General features: G+C 35.8%; 1 protein-coding gene across 4 annotated transcripts in view; it reads left to right on the top strand.

The window, feature by feature from the left end:
- The window catches only part of MYO5A (myosin VA), a 212,615-nt gene that overhangs the window by 110,622 nt on the left and 84,106 nt on the right, over nt 1-17,887 (top strand). For all 4 annotated transcript variants that reach the window (XM_056810210.1, XM_056810209.1, XM_016427868.2 and 1 more), the window contains exons 13-17: nt 3,743-3,868; nt 5,421-5,504; nt 10,229-10,390; nt 16,789-16,886; nt 17,728-17,814. In XM_056810210.1, coding sequence (XP_056666188.1) covers nt 3,743-3,868; nt 5,421-5,504; nt 10,229-10,390; nt 16,789-16,886; nt 17,728-17,814 — 557 coding nt within the window. The remainder of the gene's footprint in view (nt 1-3,742; nt 3,869-5,420; nt 5,505-10,228; nt 10,391-16,788; nt 16,887-17,727; nt 17,815-17,887) is intronic.

The raw sequence follows: 17,887 nt of genomic DNA, 5'->3' as shown, positions 1-17,887 counted from the left end.
TTGCTGCATTAATATTTTATGGCTCTATATGTGAGAGGGAGTCAATAAGTAAGATACATTTTCATCTTCTGTAAAACCATAGCTCTAAAACTGGAAGGAACCTTAGAAGTTCCCACTTCTCTCATTTGGCAGATTAGGAAACATATACCCAGAGAGACTACTTTAGTCCAAAGTCAAAGTAAGTAGATAAATAAAAATCTACTACATCCTGCTGTGTTGACATTGATTATGGATAACATATATTGGATACTACTACATTCCCTTGGAATAATATCTAAATACATAATAAAGTTTTTGTAATAAAAAAATTGGTAACATTTTGTTTGTTTCTAAAATGAAAATATTTTGAAAATATCCTTACCTTATTATTGACTTGGAGTCATAGATGTAGAGTTGGAAGAGAACCCAGAAACCATCTAGCCAACCTCCTTGACTTAGAGATGAAGAAATATAGGCCCAGAGACGTGGATGTGGTAACTTGCCCAAATTTGTCTAATTGGTAAGAATTGGAAGCAGAATTTGACCTTATATCCTATGATTTCAGAGCTAGCCTTTTTTTCTGCTGTGCTACCTGTATAAATTTAGAGATGCTTTAGTTTTTAAAGCATGGTCTTCCTATCCTCAAGAAACATATAGAATGGTTGCATATGTAAAATCCATATCACAGTGATGGTGAACCTTTTAGAGATGGAGTGCTAGACCCCACCTGAACCCACCTGCCCCCTCACCCCCCAGCCACCAAGTGCTGGGTATTATAACATTTAAAAGAGTGGTTGCCTAAACTGTGACCGCAGAAATATGGTTTCAAGACATTGTCTTGAGCTAAATCAAATATAAAGTGGTCGCCAGGGGAAAATTCCCAAATATGAAATATACCCAAGTCAGCTGGTTTTTATGGAGATTTTAATTAATACAAATGAAGGAATTAAAGAAAGGGAGAGAAACATTGTAAGAGGGAATAGTAGGAAAAGGGCTAGACCAGCTTAGGCCAACCTTAAGGCTCAAGCCTTAAGAGAGAGATCAGTCAGTCTTTTATCAACTCACCACAAGATTTGTCCCAAGCAAGATTCTAGTGTTCAGAGAGACCCACTAGTTCAGCTTTGGCAATCACAGTAGACATTTTCCCAAAGGACTGACCATTCTTAATTCACACCTTCTTTAGTTCTCAACTTCTCTGACTAGACTAAAACTTCTGAGTGAGTTCACACCTCTTTGCTACTTGCAAGTTTGCAAGTTGCCTGACCTTCACAGGTACTTAGCACCTTTTTGTATTAGATCTAAAAATAGACTTAGCTTAAGGGATTTTGCCTCACTATAAGTATGAGTTAAGTACTTTTCATTGTTCAGTAAGGAGTTTACAACTTTATCTTCCCCTAAAGTATGCTTAAGTATGGGCGAAGTAGAGTTCCCACATTCCTGATCACTTGATTGAACTTCATTGTTTAAATGGGGAATGGTCTTAACCAAATCTTATGAAGTAGGGTCTGAGAATTTTTAAGATTCACAGTATGCTTCCTTCCTTTACCCAACACAGGGAAGGAAGGAAGCATTTACATTGGGCTGCTGAGCAGAGGGGCAAGTGAAGTGAGGAATATGCTCAGTGAGTGTAGAGGGGGGAGGGGAGAGTGGCTCAAGTTCTCTTTTCTCCCACTCTAGCTCTGCCTCCAATGAGCCACCCACATTAACCCCTGTGCATTCCCATTGGGCTGCTGGGCAGAGGAGTGGGGGATGTGGAAAAATATCTTCAGGAGTGGTGGAGAGGGGAAAGGGAGCAGCTCTGCCCAAGTCCCTTTGCCTTTCTAGTAATTAACTCTGGAGGGAGAGGGGCCACACTTCCACAGAAAGCACTCTGCATGCCATCTTAGGCATCTATGCCATCGGTTCACCATTGCTTGTGTTATAAAGATTGCTTGCTATCTCAGGGAAGGAGGGAAGGGTGGAAGAGACTAGGTGGAAGGAAGGGAGAGAATTTGGAAATCCAAATTTTAAAACATGAATGTTAAAAATTTCTTTTACATGTAATTGTGGAAAAGTAAAATATTATTAAAAACATTTAGTGACTATCATGTTTTAAATATATTGGTAGGTAATTTCCTTGCTACCAGCTAATTTAAACTATAATTGAATATAGAATTACAGAGTTGGAAGAGACCTTGGAGGCCATCTTCTCTAACTGATTCTTAGCTGAACAAAAAACCTCTATATCATCTAGCCCTTCCTTGAAAATCTCTGATGAACAGAAATCCACTACTTCTCAAGAGAGCAAGTACAATTTTGGGTAGTTCTAATTATTAGAACATTTTTCCTTAGAGTAAATCTAAACCCAATTCTCTGTAGCTCCCACCCATTAGTCCTCATTCTTTATTCTTGGGCCAAGTGGCACAAGACTAATCTTAACTTTCATTATGATCCTTTTTCATTTTCTAGAAAAGGACTGCTATATCCTCAGGTATTTTCTCCAACCCAAGATGTCCCATTTCCTTCAATTGAGTTTCAGTTAACATACTCTTAAAATCCTCTAATATCATCTATCCTTTTGGACTTCATTTTGGTCATTCAATGATAAATGGGACAGCCTGGAATAGTAGATATAGATCAGACCTTTGAGTCAGAAAGACATGAGGAAAAAATAACTTAATACCTTAGTGATTTGGGCACTTATTAATCTGCATGGATGGAGGATGTTTCTATAGTGGGAATTCCTTACATTGATGAAATTTCAAGTGTAACAAAAAAAAATTGGATGATAGATGTAAATTCCCCAATAGTTCAAAATTTCAGGGTGTTTTTTTTTTTCTGGTTTAAGGTCTGCCTATGGAATTTTAGCTACTTTCCTGTATGCTTCTAACTTCAGAGGTGCATGAACACAATAGCATGGTCAAGTAGAGAACACTAGACCTGAAATCAGAAGACCTTGGTTCAAATCCTACTTCTATTAGTGCATGTATGATCTTGGGCAAGTTATTTAAACCTTTCTGGGCTTCTGTTTGCTCATTCATAAAAGGTAGTTGGATTTGTTGAACTCTGAGGTCCTTTCTAGCTCCAAATGTATGGTCCTAGTTGCTCTCCTTTGGATATTTTCCAGTTTATCAGTGTCCTTAAAAGAAATGACACATGTAACTGAACAGTTCTGCAGATATTATTCAACAAAAGTATAATATATAATATAGTTGGTATAACATAAACTATTTATAGATGAAAATTCTTTAAATTTTTTAACCAAGTTATCATATTGTTTGTTCATATTGAACTTGTATCACTAAAATTCCCTGATATTTGCTATCTAGCCACAGCTTTCCCATCTTGTATCTAATAGAAATATTTTGTTAATTTCTGAATGTTTTCTAAATATATGATAAATTTTGTCTTCTCATAAGCTTGTTCTCAATTCTTACATGTCAAGAATGTATATTGTTATAAAATTTTCTTTTTGGTTAGCTTGCATTTTAGTATAAAAGCCCACAATTGTTCATTTGCAAGTTGATGAATTGTTTAAATAAAAAATTTAAATGAAAACTTTAATTATGCCTTGGAAAATGCTCAATTATACTATTTATTAGTAATTGGTTTGTTATCTTCAAACCATCAAAATGAATCCTCAGAAACAGGAGGAAGATAGAAGAGTTCTATAAGTAAATGTAAAAGGTACCATGTAGTAATGAACAATGCATCTTGCCACTTGAATTGTTACAGATGAGCATCATAGCTATGTTCAAACTATTCTTCTGTTTTTCTTTTCCAGATGCCTAAAGGTTCAGATGACACATGGGCCCAGAAGTTATACAACACACATTTGAACAAATGTGCACTCTTTGAAAAACCCCGTATGTCCAACAAAGCTTTTATCATTCAGCACTTTGCTGACAAAGTAAGAATGCTTTACTATGGGTTGTTTATATATATATATATATATTTTTTTAAACTTTAGAAGCCTCAAATTTAAAAAGGAAAAAAATATTAACAAATATCTTTCTCCTTTGATAAATGTTATATTCTTTATGACCTTAGGGACAGGAGTAGGAACTGGACCTGTGATTTCATTTCTATAGGGAATTCTCTAGTGAGGAAAATTCCTCTACCAGTATACAAGTTTGTGAGTTCTCTACAAGTTTTAGTTTTGGAGAGTTACCTAGGACATTGAAAATGTAAGCCCGGGGTCTTACTGCTAGTGTGTGTCCAAGACAAGACCTGAACCTAAGTTTAGCTTCCTGGCTTTAAGGCCATATTTCTATCTAGTATGCAGCATTCTCTCTCTGTTCATGGCTTTATGGGATGATTAACCAGTATTGGGTTTTTTAAACTTTAATTTTAATTTTTATGTCAAATTTTTATCCTATTTTAATTTTGATGTTAAATAATTGAGTTAATAATGATATTGTTCTAATGTGACTGCCATCACTAGATTTCACACATTTTAGGAAAGTCATAAGGTATCTTCAAACTGCAGAGGGGAGTCGAGTTAGAGATGATAAGTGGCCCTGGGGTACTTAACTGCCTTTGCAAAGGTTACTTGTGGGGTACTGTCTTCTTTCCAGGACTGCCATAATCTTGACTGAGATATCCCTCAGAGACACAAAAGCTTTGGAGTGATATTTTGAGGGCAGCTAAGTGGATAGAGAGCTAGGCCTGGAGCTGGGAGGCTGTCCTCAGACATATTTCCTAACTGTGTGCGTCTGGGCAGGTTATTTAACTCCAGTTTCTTAGCCCTTGCCCCTCTTTTACCTTGAAACCAATAACCAGTATTGATTTTAAGACAAAGTAAGGATTTCCTAAAAAGTAATATTTTGATTAAGGGAGTGGGCTAATGTGGATTATAAATTTTGGAGAATAGAGCCTATGACATTTGACAACTGAAATTAACTTTACCTTTGTGAAATGGCATGTTGGAATTTCCCCATGTTACTTATCTCCTCAATCTCTACCTATAACCTGTGTAAACTCTTCTGGTTTCTCCCACCGACCAACCATTTATTTTCACATTTTTCCACTAGCATTCTCTTTCCCAAGAGGAAATTCATTTCTGCCAGATTTTTTTGGGCTGAGCTGCAAGGATACATGACTATTGTGTGGGAAGAAGGGGAAGAAATAGTCTTTAGTGGGACAGATGATAAGCTTGAGGCCTTGTGATCAGCCTGGCTGTGAAGGGGGTAGGGAGCTGGTATGTCCCTAAAGAATGTTGAGTGTAACAAATATTATCAGAGATCCCACTGATTCTGTTAACAATATCTGACAAGTTTTACTATGGTTTTAATATATTTGCATATTTTAATTTCACCTTAATAATAGAAATGGTTTTGATTAAATGAAACATTCCTAACATAATACTCTACAGAAAAAGGTACTTAAGCAAGTTTGTTGCAATTGATAACTAACTCATAAAGAGTTTAGTTAAATATTAAAATTTTCCCATATGTCTGCAGGTTGAATACCAATGCGAAGGCTTTTTGGAGAAGAATAAAGATACAGTTTTTGAAGACCAAATTAAAGTTCTTAAATCAAGCAAGGTAACTGGAGAATTTTTTCCTGTAGTTATAAAGTAGTCAACATAATCAGATTATTATGTGCTAGGCACTGCACTAAGCACTGGGGATGCAGATATAAGAAAGAAAGCCACTAACTCCTTTCAAGGTGATTGCAATCGAATGGGAGAAGACAATACAACAAAAGAAAGCTGAAAAGGAGTGAAGGTGAATGTAGGGAAGTTACCCTGAAAAAATAAAAAATAAAAAATAATCCAAAGGAGCACAGCCAAGTAATGAATGAAGAGATGGCTGTCCTTAGGTCACCTTCTTAAATAAAGGTTTTGGAAATGCTCCTTTATTCTCTAGTCAGAGGTCCCAGGGCAAAAGACACTACTGATGAGATGCAAGTACCCAGGCTGATGGAATTTTGCAAGATGATGAGGTTCCAGGTGGTGTGATGGAGAAGTTCAAAAGAGTATATAACTAAGAGGGAATTTCAAATATGTAAAATTTATTTTGTTGAATATCTTGTAGATTACCAGTTATTAAATGGAAATCTTCATTGTGAGCTTGCCTTCAATATTCCATGATCATTTTCTTTTTCTTAGATTGCCATTTAGGAAATTGACTTCCATAGAGTGTCATGCATATTTAGATATTGCTTTTGGAACAAAAACTTTTATTTTCAATAGTTTTAAAATTGATTTTATTCTCATGCTGGGTCATTTAAATACAAATGCCAAATTTTGCATTCAGTCACAGTGAAAATTGTGATTGTGATTGCAAGGGTATTTTATGGGGAAAATTAAACCTTTTTCCTAACCTTATAATTTCTAGGCAACATAATTAAAAAGCTTAATTTTTAAAAAAGAAAACAATGCACAGAATTTGTTGTTATATCTTTGAATGTTATTTAGGTTTAAAATTGGAAATATGTAATTTTTTGGGAATAGTGATGAAACTTTAAATTTATAATAGATTACAGCTTGTTTAATAAAATGCTGATGCAAATGATACTTTTTAAGGTAATTTAACTTAGGTAGAGCATTTCCAAACTCTTAATCCCCTGGGCACAGATGATTGTCCTCTTTCTGAGTTTCTTGATGAGCTTATTCATCAGAAGGTAATCATGAATGCTAATGAATCATTTATAATGATTAGTCATCTCTTCTGTCAGTCAACCTGAAAAAGAACCTTACATTTCAAGTTGTTTTACTCTTATACCCATGGTGTGCTTTGCTTCCAATGAAAGTTTATTTCATGCAAAGCTTTTGAGGCTCAGCACATTTTAAGTCTTTATAAAAACAACTCCTACCTATGTCTACAGACCTTTTTATCTATCTCACTAAGCTCTCCTGGGCTAGAAAAATGATTATGACCATTTTTTTTTTAAAACGTTGCTGATCAGAAGTTGGTCTGGCATGTTTTCTAGATTGTAGAAGAGGTATATTAGGTGAGCTGGACAAAATGCTGACCCTTTCATTCCACCATCCTGACTCTACCTTTCTGATATATTGTTGATTAGCTTTGCGAATAGTATTATTTTAATGAATTAACATAATTTAGAAGCAACCTGGGTTTTGTTTGGAAGAATTAAAAAACTGCTAGTTCCTTTCTTTTTAAATCAGAACTGTGATTTCATAGATACTGATACCTTCTGATGAGAAAATTCCTCTAATTATCCCTATTCCTCTAACAGATAGCTACCTATGCTGCAGCATATATACGTACATATATAGGTACCTACTTACATGTAGTTTTAGAGTTTAGGGCCAATAAGAAGATAAGGAGTTAAATGACTTGCTAAGTACTACATGGTTAGAATGTATCAAAGGCAGGGCTTGAACCCAGTTTTCAGTCCACTATACCTTGTTGCCTCTGAAAATCTGCTTCTAAGTGAGACAGTAGCTTCTTCTGTATAAACAATCACTTATGTCTGGCATGTACTCCCTTCTTTATCTGTTGTCTATGGAATCCTTCACTTCCTTCAAAGCCCTACACATCTGCTACCTCTATATAAGGCTTCTATGGGGCTCCCCAAGTGATAGCAGTACCTCTCTCTTTAAATTACTTTATATTGACTTTCTTGTCTGGATTGTTTTTACCTCCACCTACTCTCCCTCCTCCAAGTAGAAGGTAAGTTCCTTAAAGGCAGATTTATGTGTATTTGTTAATATTCCTATGTATATGTAAAATATATATATTTAATAACACATTAGGTTATTACTGTGATTATATTACTGCTTTATATATTAGTGTTTAATAAATTGGTTGTGGAAATTTAAAAAATATTGTATTATTTTCCAATTATATGGAAGACAATTTTAATATTTAGTTAAACAAATTTTTGCATTCCAAATTCTTTCCCTCTCTCCCCCTCTTCTTCCCTCTCTGATAGAGATTTTAAATTGTGCAATTATGTAAAACATGGTTGTGGAATTTTTAAAGTAAATTTGTCTTGTCTTTGGATTTAAGCAAAAAGGTGTCCACGTCATAGGGTTCCTGTGAGGAAAGTGTTTTGTACATCTTAAAATCCTAGCTAGAGTTTTTAGTATTCAGTACTTTGATTTAGTAATGAACATCGTAGTCTCAGCCAGCCACCAGCTGATCTTACTATGGAGAAAGAGATGGCAGCCAAGGGCAACACTAATTTAGAACATAACCTTGTTTCCCAAAATTGATGACAGAAGAATATAAGTAGTGTAACCTAATAAAAAAATGAGAAATTGTGGAGAGTAAAACATGTTTTAAGGAAGTTTGGTGAACCATCTCAGCTCAATAACATGTAAGAATATGAAACTTATAGGAGAATAATAAATAAACTAAAAAATTAGGGATCTGTCAAGATTTTATAACAAACTTTTCACCAGTTAGGAGAGTGAAACCATCACATTTGAACACCATAGTTGCAGATGTGCTCCCTGAGAAAGTGATCATGGCGCTAAAGAAAACAAAGATGGGAAATAAGTTTAACATAGCTATGTATGGTTGGTTTGTTGTTTTTTTTTTAAAAAAAGGGTCTGGGCTGAAGGCAGCATAATTTTTTTTTTAAACCCTTACTTTCCGTTTTGGAATCAATACTGTATATTGGTTCCAAGGCAGAAGAATGGTAAGGGTTAGGCAATGGGGGTTAAGTGACTTGCTCAGGGTCACACAGCTGGGAAGTGTCTGAGACCAGATTTGAACCCAGGACCTCCCATCTCTAGGCCTGGCTCTCAATCCATTGAGCTACCCAGCTGCCCCTGAGGCAGCATAATTTTTAAGAACATTGAGATATTCTCAAAGTGTCTGAAAAAATGGAAGATACCAAAGTCACAAAATGAATCTCAGCCTTTTTTTTTTTAAATAGCAAAAGGTGATAGGAGAACTCCAATAATGTATGAACTAGGTATTTGGCACCTATTGCCACACCCTGCATACAGTGTCCTGGTATGGGTCTGGGAACTCCTCTTGGCCCTGTACCCAGCCTCTCCCTATAATGGAGTCTTTCTTACAGCCTGATTTCTTGGCCAGACCCCAATGTCCATAGACATTTCTGTGTCCTGTGCCAATCTGGGCTGGAAAAGTGGCTCACTGTTATGTTTTATTAGATTTACTCAGTAAGAATGAGTCTATTGCATTTTCTATGTCAGTTTGGAGGAGTTTGTTTTTTTTTGAGGGGGTGGTATTGGGGAAGAGGATGCTTTTCTGTTTCCTGATACTCTGCCATTTTGTTTTCACATCTTAAACTGAGCCTTGAGAGATCAAAAGAACCATAGTACTTACCTCATAGGGTTATTTTGGGAATCAAATAAGATTATGAACACAAAGTACTTTACTAGCTTTAGAGAGTTCTATAAATAGTGGTTATTTATTTATTTATTTGACTCTGAATTTCATGTATCCTACTCTGTCCTATTCTTGAAGGAGTTGGTACTATGTCTTGTCTATACTTTATGTTCCCGGCAGTACAATGCACCTAGTAGACATCAATTAAAGTTTGTTGTTAAATTGAATTATTTTAGTGCCTTTGGAAATGCAGAAACTGCAGGAATCAATTGTCACATTAAACTGCAGTATTAAGATGAGAACTTGTATTTTATAATGAAGTTCTAGGGCAGCAATACTATAGTCACATTAAAAATTTCTCATGGGAAGTTTTATGTGAACTAGTTCAGAATGAATTAAGCAGAATCAGGAAATCAGTCCACATGTCAATACCAATGTAAACAGAAAGAACAAAGAAATCTTGAAAGCATAACACTATAATTGTAAAGGCCAAAAATATTTGTCCTGGAGAAGATTTGATAAAATGTACCTCCCCTTCCCTTCTTTGCCAAGATGATGTTAGATTTATGGATGCAGAATATCATGTTTGAAGTCACCTAGTTGATGTGTTGATTTTGCTGATCTAATTTTTTTCTCTTTCTTTTTTCTCTCTTACAAGGGGTAGTTACCTATGTAGGATAAGAAGAAAAGGTATATAAAAAATTTAGGCAATAAAAGAGAAAAGATAGTTTAAAAAAGAAAAAGATTCATTTATCAAATCCGGGTGCATTATAGAGCAACAACTTTTCTTCCATCAGTATTGTTTTTAGAATCTATCTACAAGTCCTCTCCTGTTTCTTTGCCATTACATCATATTATATTCATGGAGTGTGAGTCTGAAAGAATTTTTCTAAGGTTACTTCAAATGATCCACTATAGTTGGAGATTATCACATTAATTTTTTCCCTTTGTTTACATTTTTATTCTAGTTTTAATTTTTTTTTCTCTTTGTGGCACAGTTTAAAATGCTCCCAGAATTATTTCAAGATGATGAAAAAGTCATTAGTCCCTCTTCAGCTACCCCTTCTGGACGTACTCCCCTTTCCAGGACTCCAATAAAGCCAACCAAGGTCAAACCAGGCCAATCAACCAAAGAGCATAAGAAAACTGTGGGACATCAGGTGAGTGGTACATAGCTATCTTCTATTTCTCTTTGTTTCTTTGTTTCTTTGCTTCTTTCCTTTCTTCTTTTCTTTTCTTTTCTTTTCTTTTCTTTTCTTTTCTTTTCTTTTCTTTTCTTTTCTTTTCTTTTCTTTCCTTCCTTCCTTCCTTCCTTCCTTCCTTCCTTCCTTCCTTCCTTCCTTCCTTCCTTCCTTCCTTCCTTCCTTCCTTCCTTCCTTCCTTCCTTTCTTTCTTCCTTTCTTCCTTTCTTCCTTTCTTCCTTTCTTCCTTTCTTCCTTTCTTCCTTTCTTCCTTTCTTCCTCTTTCCTCTCTGCAAAAGAGCAATAGAGCAAGGGACTTGCCCAGGGTCACACAGGTAGGAAGTAAGTTTCTGAGGCCAGCTTTGAACCAAGGACCTTCTGTCTCTGGGCCTGGCTCTCAATCCACTGGACCACCCAGCTACCCCTCTTCTTTTTTCTGACAACACTAATGACTCAGCTTTTCCTTGCTCTTTCTCAGTGAAACCAAATATTTAATTCTTCTTCATCATTAAGAAGCCACTGGCACTGGAAACCATTAGAATGTAAGCTCATTGAGTACAGGGGCAAATTGTTTTTTTAATATTTTATCCTCAGCATCTAACATACTGTAGAAATACATAGTAAATACTTAGAAATGCTTGTTGAATTAAATAGGATTTAATAATGTCCATTCTCCCCCCTCATATATGTTCTACCAATCTTAATCCTACACATTCTTAAAGGCCCACCTCTAGCTGTTCCCTCCACCCTATTTTTAAATCAATCCTTCTCTGATTAAGCTCAATCCAACATTATTTTATCCATTCTCAATTCTCACATACATTCAGGTCTGTACTAGACCAGTCTTGACTTTTTTCTCTGTTTCATATACACTTTTCTTATGTAGAGTCTAAGTTACTGAAGGTCAAAAATTATGTTTCCTATTTTTATTATAGCATCCAACCCTTTAGTCAGTATTGCCGACACAAAATAACTAGTTGTTGAATGAATGAATATAGGAGGCAGGTTTCCCAGTTCCTAACCCTGAAGACCTCAGAGAAAACAAAGCATTACTTGTCTTTGTTTCCCTTTGACTTGAATTATGCAAGAATCTCAAAACCAAGCTATAACTAGCTGCTGCTTCTACTGCTGCATTTGCTGAGACTTGATTGTTAGTAGGTACAAAGGAGTCATAGTTGACCTTCACCCAAAATATGAAACCACTTTTTTGGTCATGGCTTTACCTATTACCCAATAGCCACCAGGATAAGCTTCTACGGGTATAACAGCTTCAAGCCCTCTGCAACTCCACCTAGGATATGCTTTTATTTTTTATTTTATTTTATTTTTAAAATTAATTTATTTAGTCAATTTAGAACATTATTCCTTGGTTAAAAGAATCATATTCTTTCCCTCCCTTCCTCCTCTCCCCTTCCTGTAGCTGATGTGCATTTTCACTGGGTATTACATGTGTCCTTGATCAAAACCTATTTCCATGTTGTTGGTGTTTGCACTAGGATGTTCATTTAGAGTCTACATCCCCAACCATATCCCCTCAACCCATGTGATCAAGCAGTTGTTTTTCTTCTGTGTTCCTACTCCCACAGTTTTTCCTCTGGATGTGGATAGTGGTTTTTCTCACAGATCTCTCTGAGTTGTTCAGGATCACTGCATTGCCACTAATGAAGAAGTCCATTACATTCGGTTGTACCACAGTGTATCAGTCTCTGTGTACAATGTTCTCCTGGTTCTGCTCCTTTTGCTCTGCATCATTTCCTGGAGGTTGTTCCAGTCTCCATGGAATTCCTCCACTTTATTATTCCTTTTAGCACAATAGTATTCCATCACCAACATATACTACAATTTGTTCAGCCATTCCCCAATTGAAGGGCATCCCCTCATTTTCCAATTATTTGCCACCACAAAGAGCACAGATATGAATATTCTTGTACAAGTCTTTTTCCTTATTATCTCTTTGGGGTATAAACCCAGCAGTTCTCTGGCTGGATCAAAGGGCAGACAGTCTTTTATAGCCTTTTGGGCATAGTTCTATATTGTCCTCCAGAATGGTTGGATCAATTCACAACTCCACCAGCAATATATTAATGTCCCAACTTTGCCACACCCCCTCCAGCATTCATTACTTTCCTTTGTGGTCATGTTAGCCAATCTGCTAGGTGTGAGGTGATACCTCAGAGTTGTTTTGATTTGCATCTCTCTGATTATAAGAGATTTAGAACACTTTTTCATGTGCTTATTAATAGTTTTGATTTCTTTAACTGAAAATTGCCTATTCATGTCCCTTGCCCATTTATCAATTGGATAATGGCTTGATTTTTTGTATAGTGGTTTAGCTCTTTATAAATTTGAGTAATTAGATCTTTGTCAGAGGTTTTTGTAATGTAGATTGTTTCCCAGTTTGTTGCTTCCCTTCTAATTTTGGATGCATTAGTTTTGTTTGTACAAAACCTTTTTAATTTGATGTACTAAAAATTATTGATTTTACATTTTGTGATTTTTTCTAGCTCTTGTTTGGTTTTAAAGTCTTTCCTTTCCCAAATATCTGACAAGCATACTATTCTTTGTTTGCCTAATTTGCTTATAGTTTCCTTCTTTATATTCATTCAGGTCATTCACCCATTCTGAATTTATCTTGGTTTAGGGTGTGAGATTTTGATCCAAACCTAATCTCTCCCATACTACTGTCTTCCAATTTTCCCAGCAGTTTTTTTTTTTAAATCAAATAGTGGGTTTTGGTCTCAAAAACTGGTATCTTTGGGCTTATCATAGACAGTCTTGCTGAGGTCACTTACTCCAAGTCTGTTCCACTGATCCTTCTTTCTGTCTCTTAGCCAGTACCAAATTGTTGTGATGACCACTGCTTTATAGTATAGTTTGAGATCTGGGACTACAAGTTCTCTTTCCTTTGCATTTTTTTTTCTTGATTTCCCTGGAAATCCTTGATCTTTTGTTCTTCCAAATGTACTTTGTTATGTTTTTTTCTAATTCAGTAAAAAAGTTTTTTGGTAGTTCAATGGGTATGGCACTAAATAAGTAAATTAATTTGGGCAGGATTGTCATTTTTAATATGTTAGCTCATCCTACCCATGAGCAATCGATGTTTTTCCAATTTTTTAGATCTAGTTTTAATTGTGTGGAGAGTGTTTTGTAGTTGTGTTCATATAGTTCCTGTGTTTGTCTTGGCAGATAGATTCCTAAGTATTTTATATTGTCTAGGGTGATTTAAAATGGAATTTCTCTTTCTAATTCTTGCTGCTGAGATGTGTTGGAAATATGTAGAAGTTCTGATGACTTATTCAGGTTTATTTTTTATCCTGCAACTTTGCTAAAGTTGTTGATTATTTTGACTAGATTTTTAGTTGATTCTCTAGGATTCTTTAAGTAGACCATCATATCTGCAAAGAGTGATAGCTTGGTCTCCTCATTTCCTATTTTAATACCTTCAATTTCTTCTTCTTCTCTAATTGCTACTGCTAGCATTTCTAGTACAATGTTAAATAATAAAGGTGATATTAGGCATCCTTGTTTAATTCCTAATCTTATTAGGAAGGCTTCTAGTTTATCCCCATTGTAGATGATGGTTGCTGATGGTTTTAGATATATACTGTTTATTATTTTTAGGAAAGGCCCTTCTATTCCTATGCTTTCTAGTGTTTTCAATAGGAATGAGTGTTGTATTTTGTCAAAGACTTTTTCTGCATCTATCGAGATAATCATGTGATTTTTGTCGGTTTGCTTGTTAATATGGTCAATTATGTGGATGGTTTTCCTAATATTGAACCATCCTTGCATTCCTAGTATGAATCCTACCTGGTCACAGTGAATAACTCTTGTGATGACTTGCTGTAGTCTTTTTGCTTGTATCCTATTTAAGATTTTTGCATCTATATTCATTAGAGAGATTGTTCTGTAGTTTTCTTTCTCTGTTTTTGATCTACCTGGTTTTGGGATCAGTACCATATTTGTGTCATAAAATGGCACAGAACTCTTTTTCTTTGCTTATTCTGTCAAGTAGTTTGTATAATATTGGGATTAATTGTTATTTGAATGTTTGATATAATTCATTTGCGAATCCACCTGGACCTGGGGATTTTTTCTTTGGGAATTCTTTGATGGCTTGTTCAGTTTCTTTTTCTGATATGGGATTGTTTAGGTAGTTTATTTCTTCCTCTCTTAGTTTAGTCAATTTATATTTTTGTAAATGTTCATCCAATATCATCTAGATTGTCATATTTATTGCCATATAATTGGGTATAATAGTTTTTAATGATTCCCTTAATATCCTCTTCATTAGGTCTCCCTTCCAACTAGGATATGTTAAGGGAGTGGTTGACTTTTTGTTTTTATAGGAATTTTCCCCTTTATAATCATTTTGCCTCAGTGCCTGAAGAATGAGCTAAAAACACTATTTTAAAAATAGCACACAAAATATCATTTTCAATAAGCAATAACTTCTTTTTAGAAGAAGAAGAATCTTGGGATGTTCCTCTGACTTCCTGCCACACCTCTCCTACCCCCCCACCCCCACCCCAGGGATGTCCAGTTTAATAATAAATTAACATCTGGTCCTCTGCTCTTAAGCCTAGTAAACTGGGTCTTTATGAAACTGATAAAGGTCAGCCACCTTAGAGTTAGAAAGACCTGTTTTAAGGCATCCCTGGTGTGGCAAGGGCAGTGTGGCAGTCAATCAAAGAAACATCCCAAGATTCTCTTTTCCTAAAAAGAAGGTATTGCTTATTGATACTGATATTTGGTGTATTGTTTTTTAAATAGTACAGCTTTGTGACCACAAGCTTCTCAGCCTCTTAGTGCCCCAAGCAGTTGTCTCAGATTACAGAAAAACCACCAATTTATCAATCTATGGAGAACAGAGGGAGCATATTTACCTGGAGTTTCCCACATGTAAAAAAATCAGTTCCAGGTTGTTTCCCCCATCCTAAACTAATTCTCTCTCTCTCTCTCTCTCTCTCTCTCTCTCTCTCTCTCTCTCTCTCTCTCTCTCTCTCTCTCTCTCTCTCTCTCTCTCTCTCTCTCTCTCTCTCTCTCTCTCTCTCCTCCCCCACCCAATTTCATACCAGACATGGAATTTAAAGGGATCTCATTGACCATCTAGTCCAATCCTTTCATTTTACAGATGAGGAACCTGAACTGATGCTTAGGAATGTCTTATCTAGGCTCATCCAGGCAATACTAGTCAGAGGCAATGTTTGAACTCATTTTTCTGCCTTTAGAGTCATTACTCCTTCCATCATACCACACTGCCTCCTAGCTTGTTTTTGTTCAGTCATGTCTGACTCTTTGTGACAAAATCCATAGGGTTTTATTCGCAAAGATACAGGACTGATTGGCCATTTCCTTTTCCAGTGTATCCTCATTTTATAGATGAGGGACTGAGGCAAATAGGAGTTAAGTGACTTTCCCCAGGTCACATAGCTAGAAAGTATCTGAGGCTGGATTTGAATTCAGATCTTCCTGACTCAAGGTCCAGTGCTTTATCAACTGAACGACTTTTTTCAACACTTTTGAAAACACCTACCTTCTGCCTTATAAATATTCTAAGAGTGAGGGCAAGGCAATTGGGGTTAAGTGACTTACTCAAGGTTACACAGTTAGGGAGCTAGATTTGAACCCAGGACTTCCCATCTCCAGGCCTGACATTATCCATTGAGACACCTATCTTCCTCTGTTCAATACTTTTTTTAGCCCCCTCCCCCAATTTTTTTTTCATTTTTAGGCAAGTCTCAAAATTGAGCTCTAATTCAGTCAAGATTTTATGTCCATAATACTTAAGTATCACTCTGAATCAAATTATATTGACTGAAGATAAAATTTTTGAAATTAAACCTAGATTTGCTGAAATTTAAATTGCTTACTACTTTTCATTTCTAGAAGACTTTTTAGACATTGCTTTTATGTATTTAAGAAGTCAATATGATAAGGTGCCAATGTTTTACATTACTGTCATGGGCAGAATGTTTAAAAGTTGCACTTTGTAGTCATGGAAGGAGTTCCATACTTGAAAATAGAATATTTGGGGTTTGAATCCTAGTAAGGGTGACTTTGGATATATTCCTTAAACTTTCTAAGCCTTGGGTTTTTTTTTTTGTCTATAAATGCCATAACAATTGTTGTTCTGCCTGTCTCACACGTTTGTTACATTCATAAATTATAAAGCTCTATTTAGGGAATGATTTCTACTGTGGTGGAAAGCATGCATTTTGAAAATGAGATGCGCTATTGAAATCTAGTTTTCATTCACTGGTTTCATTTTCTGATGATTTTTTATATAGCATAAAATGTAAAAAAGATGATATTTTAAGGATAATATGACTCTTGCTTATATCTTTGGTTCCCCTTTTCTCTCATTTTTTATATAGTTCAGAAACTCTCTACATCTGCTGATGGAGACCCTCAATGCTACAACTCCCCATTATGTGCGCTGTATTAAACCAAATGACTTCAAGTTTCCATTTACGTAAGTTTATTGATAATTTCTCAATTAAAAAAAGTAATCTTACTGACCCTAGGAAAAATGTCACTGGGTAGTAAGTCACTTGGAAAATATGTTCCCTTGAGGCAGCTAGGTAGCATGGTGGGTAGCACTCTTGCATTCATATTTGACCCTGGACATTATGGACCCTGGACAAGGCAGTGGACCTCTGTCAGCTTCAATTTCCTTATTTATAAAATGAAGATAATTCGAGCACTTACTTCCCAAGATTATTGTCAGGACCACCAGATGAAATAATATGTGCTTTGTCTGTCTTAAAGTACTATGATAAGGGTAACTATTATTATTACTGTTTTTATTATTAAAAGACATTTAAGTAAAGTGAAAGAGGTGGGGAAAATGGCAGGTACTAACCTTAAGAAATCAGAAAATCTGAAGCTGAGCCAAGTCATGGGTGTGGTTATTATAGCCAATAGCTGTGATTGTGTGCAAAGGTCTTTGACAGCATTAAAACATTTGAGAGGATGTTCTTCCCAAGCCCACTTTAAGTACTATAGGAAGTAGACTGTAGAGATATTATCCTGACTCATGGTCAGGTGTATTTTGGCACAAACCTTACTGAAGCCTTTGTATGCTCCTGTTCTCATTCTTAATCACCAACTTGCCTTCATGACTAGTTTTTCTTCACTACTGTTGGCGTACCTTTTGAACAGTCAGTTCTTTACTTTTCCTTTCATATTATCATATTTTTATCAGTTACTTCTTAGAGCAAAATAATGGGAAACAAATTATGGCTCTAGTCACACTTGTGCTTTGCTATGCTGCTGCTTGCTGTATATGAACACTTTTGCATTCTCACCTGTAGGTTTGATGAAAAGCGGGCGGTACAGCAGTTGAGGGCATGCGGCGTCTTGGAAACCATCCGAATTAGTGCAGCAGGCTTTCCCTCCAGGTAGGTCAAGTGGTTCTTGAATGAAGGGTTTTTTTTTAGTGGGAGACATTACCAAATATTTACCTAAGCTTAT

The sequence above is a fragment of the Monodelphis domestica genome, chromosome 1 (assembly GCF_027887165.1).
Source record: "Monodelphis domestica isolate mMonDom1 chromosome 1, mMonDom1.pri, whole genome shotgun sequence".
In the NCBI taxonomy this organism is placed as follows: Eukaryota; Metazoa; Chordata; class Mammalia; order Didelphimorphia; family Didelphidae; genus Monodelphis; species Monodelphis domestica.
The sequence above is the reverse complement of the archived record's forward strand: the minus strand, read 5'-3'. Positions and strand labels throughout refer to the sequence as shown.